The sequence below is a fragment of the Sesamum indicum genome, linkage group LG6 (genome assembly GCF_026168435.1).
Source record: "Sesamum indicum cultivar Baizhima isolate 11 linkage group LG6, ASM2616843v1, whole genome shotgun sequence".
NCBI classification, from domain to species: Eukaryota; Viridiplantae; Streptophyta; class Magnoliopsida; order Lamiales; family Pedaliaceae; genus Sesamum; species Sesamum indicum.
Genome location: NC_142662.1, coordinates 12,551,253 through 12,557,414, shown reverse-complemented (window position 1 = coordinate 12,557,414; position 6,162 = coordinate 12,551,253). Strand labels below are relative to the sequence as shown.

Here is a 6,162-nt window from a genome sequence, read left to right as displayed (position 1 = left end):
ATATGTTTGGATTTATGTTTTGGGGTAATTTAAAATATTTTAAAAAAGTGGTGTAGGTTTGATGTTGGGATTTGGGAGACAAAAATCAATGTTCATTGTCAAATCATATATTTTTATATATAAATAGTTTATTTTAATGTTGTTTTTTTCGGAGACAAAAATTATTATTTATTGTCAAATCATGTCTGTTTTATATTATATATATAGTAAAGTTTTTTTCTAGAGGAATTGTCAACATCATCTAAAAACTTATTTTGAACATTTATGTATACGTACTATAAAATATGCAACTCTGTTGATATAATTAATCTATAATATTTTATTATTTTATGAGTGATGATATGCTATATTTTAAATATTTGTGCATGTAAGTTAATATAAAAATTATAAGTTTATAACATACTTTTTTATAAAATTAAATTGAGCTTGTAAATAATTTTCTTTGTAAAACATATTTTCATATTGAACTTGTAAATTTTTTTATGTATTATATAGTTTATATAAAGCTATACATTTTGAACATTATTGTTTAAGTAAAAATTTGAGTAAGAATTTTAAAATTACTAAAAGTAGTTTTGAGAGAGATTTTTTAATTAAATATACTTAGAAAGTGAAACGAAAAATATAAAAATAAGTTGAAAGGGTATTTTTGTTCTGTCAACACTAAATTATTTTTTTAGGGGGACTTTTGTTATAATAAACATAATTTAGGGGTCAAAATGTATAATAAAAATTTTATAATTTTGTAAAAGGTTTATTAGCTGTAAGATAGTCGCATGGTAAAACATACTTCAACTCTCTCCTCTTTCTCTCTCTCTAGGGTTTTGTTTTTCATCGATTGCACGAAAAATTCCCCAATTGGTCGTATCTATTCGATCGAAATGGTAAGCAAATGTCCGTTCCTGATTTCCAATTAGCTTATACGCTATTGTTGGCTTACCCATTTTGTATCTCGTGCTGTTATTTATCGAATGTTTTGGTTTAATTTTGTAGGAAAATGGAGGCGAAAATTGAGATGTTGCTGAATGTGGAGAAGCAGATGAGGCAAGTGGGTGATGTTGCAGGTACGAGGAAGGCCGTCACACCTCTTGCAATTCTTCTTCTCACACCTCAAACGATACCCCTCATTTTCTCCCGCCAAGAAAGCCAAAGCCGGCGAAGGAGAGGAGCCGCAGTTCTGTGGGTACAAATCCAAGAAAGGAAAACCCCGCTGGTAAAAACCCTTAAACCACCGTTTTCTCCCCATCATCAAACCCCACCCACACTCACATGGTGAAACCCTCTCACCTTCATTTCTTTCTTCTTGTGTTCATTTCTCACCCAAAAAACAGAGTAAAGAAAACCAAGGAAAACAGGGGGTGAGACAGAGCGAGAAGGAGGCCTCAAATTATGGTATTGCGAAATGTTACTGCTGTTTGAACAATCCTTCTTGGTCCAATATTTTCTCATTGTTCACATATTGATAGATAAAGAAGGAATACTGGAATACTCTCTGTTGATGTCCTAAGTTTGCTCTTACTTTCTTGCTTGCAAATACTTTCTCCCTCCATCTTACATGTCATCTTTATCTTGCTTTCTAGTGCTTCTTTCATTTAATTTTTGCTTTGACAATCCTAATGTGTTTAACTTGCTCTATTATAATATCATATGGTCAGTAATTTTCTTCTACTTAAAATTAGAAAAATGTTGCTAAGGATTGTTGGAACAGTTTACATCTGAATTTGATGAATGTCTTCTTCTAGGTTTGGGATTACACTGGTTTTGGATATACAAGGTACAATGCCAGAGACATTAACAAAGAAATACTAGGGTAAGCACAATTCTGCAGCTGTCTCCTTCCTTGATGAAACCTGTAATGTTCACAGATAATCTTGTTTGTGGTTTTCATTTAGGTGCATTGTGGAGAATAAAGTGCTTCATAGATCTTTATTATCATGCTTACAGGTACTTAAATGTTGGAAAATGTTTGTTTTTTACATATATAAGAAAGCTAATAATTACAATGTCATGCATGGTTATGCCTCTATTGGTAACAGCAAGGAATAATATTTGAGAGAATGAAGAGAAGAAATGAAAAGGCAAAAAAGAAAAACAAAAATGAAGAATGCAGTGCTTATATTTCTGGTAAATAATTTAAATAAGGTAGCTTAATTGCCACACATCAGAACTAGAGCTGCATGTTAGTTGAAGATTGCTTTTTCCTTGAGTAACTAATTATAGTTATCAATTACAGCTGAAACCATGTTTTTGATGATTATTTGTGTTGGTTAACAGTTAAGTGGATCAAGGTGCTTTTTTATGATAGTCTGTAAGAAACGAATGATCCTCTGACGGTCTATATATTTAACTTTGTGAACGTCAAAACTAGAAATCTATGTTCATTAATTAACAACAGCCATCCAAAATATGATTCTTCTTAAGTATTGGCTCACAGAACTTTATTCCTCTCTTCCTGGTTGTTCAACTAACAAGTAAAATCTCTCTGCTTCTGATAATCAACACTAAACTTATCAAATTGAAAGAACTAGAGATTCCATGACAGTTATGGTAATCCTCTATAACATCCTTTTTGCTTGAAAATGTTTCATTAATTTCAGTTTTTATTTTTAATAGAAGTGAGGTCTTGAAATGCTGAAGTTACTTCTTTTAGCCTGTGGATATGACATCAGCAGTTGCTCTTGCTCCTTCATTTTTCTTGGGTGTACTTAAATAGCGTCCTGGCTTTGCAGATTTGGGAAGATTTGGGGTTTGAAAATGCAGAGTTTTATATCAAAAGATGGCCGGATCTGGATGGCCTTCGTTTTGAAGATGTACTCGTTTCTTTCCCTGATGCAATTCCTTGTGGAGTAAAGGTTTTTGCAGATGGTGGAAAGATCAAAATAAATCCAGATGATAATTATATTTTACGAGAAGGTGATGAGATTCTTGTCATAGCTGAGGATGATGACACATATGCCCCAGGTCCATTACCAAAAGTCATACTCTCTAATTTGACACATTAGATGGTTTCTACAGGATGCGTTAAACCCTATACACATGTACCATTCGATTTGGTTCTCATACACCATATCTCGTGCAGATTCGGAAGGGTCTATCTCCTAAAATAATTGATCCTCCAAAATTCCCAGAAAAAGATTCTATTTTGTGGTTGGCGACGTGACATTGACGATATGATTATGGTGATTTTCTCTACTTGTTACATTTACTTTTCATTTATTTTCGTATTAATCTCTCTTATATTGCAGTTTTTGGAGTTCTTTCAGTTTAACGTCTTAAGTGTGGTTTGATGGGTTAAAGTTATTTAAATGTGTTGGAGCAATTCCTGGCTGCTTAAGACAAATTGCTTTATGCATAGCGTGTGTGTGTTGGTTGTGGAAAAGGTAGGAAAAAAAATGCTAAAGTGACAAAAAAAATTAAGCGTTATTGCCAATCAATTCATTTTCTAAGGGGAGGTGATAATTTTGTCATGCCTCAATCTCAATTGGTGGCCTGAGCCGCAGCCTTCAGCTCCTACTTAGGCTTGTCATCACGAGGATGATCTAACTTGTAGGGTCAATGAGTAGTTCATTCCTAGTCTAATATTGGCCCTTGCAGTTCGAAAAGTTAACGTCTGGCACTTATAATACTCAGCAGCATGTTAAAAGTCCAACATAAGATGAAACTTGGAATGATTTGTTATTTGACAATTAAATCTACTCTGTACCCAACTGGCCTATAGAGAAAAATGGTTAATCTGTTTCATTTTGGTTAACTATTAACTACAAAAGAATGCACCTCTCCCATGTGAAGGATGACGAGATGCTGACACCATATACGATAAGTACAAATCTATTGTGCATATGCTTCTTAAGTTTCGTCTTTCCCAAAAAATTCTAAGAATATTATCTTAGTCTTGTTCTTCAGTCAGCTTCTCCTTTAATTGCTCATCGACAAAATGGAGCATTCTTTCACGCACTTTGTAATGCTAATCGCTTTTTGAACATCTGATTGTGAAATGTTGACATGCAATGTGCGCACCCTGATCTCAATGCAAAATTGAATTTCTTTTCAAACCATCTCTAATATCACTTTCTGGATATAAATTTTTGTTCAAATGCTATATTAGTTTAACTTTAGGCTTCTGAATTCGTTGATTCTTATCTGTATAATTTGTTTGTTATACTGTTGTGTCATTTCTTAGGTGTTAGAGGCGTTTTTGGCTCCAGGATCGGAATTATGGATGTTCAACGAGGTTCCTGAAAAGGACCGAGAAAAGAAGTTAACAGATGGTGGCCTTGACATTTCAGGATTGGTTAACTTAAAACTGGTCCATCGTGAAGGGAATGCAGTCATTCGACGTCACTTGGAGAGTCTTCCACTAGAGACATTTGATTCTGTATGTATTGTCATGCTCCTCTTGAGTTCATGTCCCGACACTAGCAAAACATTGTTACATCTTCACACAGGAGACCAACTATTAAAGCCCAATCCTGTAGTTTCAGAATGACATTCCCATACATATTTTTGAAAAGATAACAATAACATATTAGCATAACCAGACTGAAAACGGATACACATTTATATTTCTGCAGACTAAGGAGATTAGGCACGGAAATGTTGTAAACTTGAAAGGGGTGGAAGGTCCTCATGATTGTTTAATTTTTATTTGTTTATTGGTTTATTTAAGTGAGGTAGTTTGGAACTTTCCTTTTGCACCTTTTTTTTTACAATGAAGAGAACTTGGAGCGGAGGCTTTGATAATATCAGAAGAGGGAGGTATAGTCTGTCACTAGCCAAGGAGAGATCATCTTCCTGATTATAGAGTAAGATGCTTTCTTGAGGCCTGGAATAGTGTTTGTTGATGAAAGTTTTTTGTTAATTTTCCGCAAGCCTTGCCAATTACTCATAATATTCGCAAGGTTCATTAATTGTTTGTACTTTAATTTGAAGATTTTACTGGGTATCCTCGCTATTTTTGAGTGACATTATTCTTGTTACAGAACACAGCTTTCCACCAGAAAATATATCCTTCCAGATTAAGCTCAATGACCATACATTCAAGATCCGCATCAAGTCCTCATGGATCTTTAGCTAAATTGGAACTTAGTGATGGGAATAGCTTGTACACCAAATTAGCGGTAAGTTTCATGTAGAACTTAACTATTCAAATTTCTCCTTATATCTGTAAGAAAAAACCATCAATCTACTCTTAATGCTTAATAGATGTTGAATTAAGCTCTCCTGCTATATGGTGCTCACTCAAGGTTGGAGCTGATGGGTCCAAATCACAAGTTAAGGAGTTAGCGGGAATAAATTCAACTGGATGGAAATATTCTCAGAATGCAATTATATGTACTGTAGAGCATATGGAGGAAAACCATTGTGCTTGGCAACGTTTTCTCCCTAATGGCCCTATTGCACTTCTGCCAATTGGGGACAATTTCAGCAATATCATCTGGACAATGACCCCTGACGAGTCATTGAACCGCAAATCCATGTCAGAAGCTGATTTTGTGAGAGAAATAGATCGTGCTCTTGACAATGGCTATGACCCACATCCAAATTCTCAACTGTTTGGTGGCAGAGCTGCATTCTCTTGGCTCACTGGAGACACAACAGTATCCGCCAATGAGTGTTTTGAAGTTCCTCCCAGAGTGACTAAAGTAGCCTCCAAAAGAATGGTGTTTCCATTGTCTCTGAATCATGCTACTAGCTATGCATTAAAACGTGTTGTTCTTATCGGTGATACTGCACACACTGTTCATCCTTTGGCTGGTCAAGGAGTTAATATGGGATTTGGAGATGCATTCTCTCTTTGAAAGGTTATTGCTGAAGGCATTGCAGTTGGATCTGATATTGGGGAGGTATGCTAACATTCCTTGGCATAATGACAGATATCTCTTAAGGTTTGAGCATGTTACAAAAACACCATCTGGTTTTAAACAATTAAGACGCCCAATGCAGTCCAATTCCCCACCGCATCCGGTTTTTTTTGGAATATGTAATGTAAAATATGAGCAAGAGTGGAAACATAATTTTTCAATACGCAGGCCTTTCCCTCTTTTTTTTTTTTGTTCTTTTTTTCGTTTAATCCGTAATACCCAAACCATTAAAACATGTCTGTATATTTATCCCGTAATCTTCCTTTATTATTCCAGCTCTTAAGATGTGACAATTTGTAGG

At 34.8% G+C, this 6,162-nt stretch overlaps 1 protein-coding gene across 1 annotated transcript; it reads left to right on the top strand.

The window, feature by feature from the left end:
• The first annotated feature begins 773 nt into the window (after positions 1 to 773).
• Positions 774 to 6,155, top strand: LOC105162396 (uncharacterized). Its single transcript, XM_088882263.1, has 10 exons — positions 774 to 884; positions 994 to 1,213; positions 1,332 to 1,392; positions 1,743 to 1,810; positions 1,893 to 1,944; positions 2,730 to 2,961; positions 3,080 to 3,179; positions 4,181 to 4,375; positions 4,980 to 5,117; positions 5,244 to 6,155. Exons 7-10 carry the CDS (start codon positions 3,171 to 3,173, stop codon positions 5,796 to 5,798), a joined length of 897 nt encoding a protein of 298 aa, XP_088738389.1. The 5' UTR covers positions 774 to 884; positions 994 to 1,213; positions 1,332 to 1,392; positions 1,743 to 1,810; positions 1,893 to 1,944; positions 2,730 to 2,961; positions 3,080 to 3,170; the 3' UTR covers positions 5,799 to 6,155.
• Positions 6,156 to 6,162: the final 7 nt, after the last annotated feature.

What these genes read in the sequence shown, in the direction of transcription:
- LOC105162396 (XM_088882263.1), top strand. An exon ending in CACTAGAGACATTTGATTCT is followed by an intron (nt 4,376 to 4,979) that starts GTATGTATTGTC and finishes TTCTTGTTACAG; the next exon opens with AACACAGCTTTCCACCAGAA. An exon ending in GCTTGTACACCAAATTAGCG is followed by an intron (nt 5,118 to 5,243) that starts GTAAGTTTCATG and finishes TGCTCACTCAAG; the next exon opens with GTTGGAGCTGATGGGTCCAA.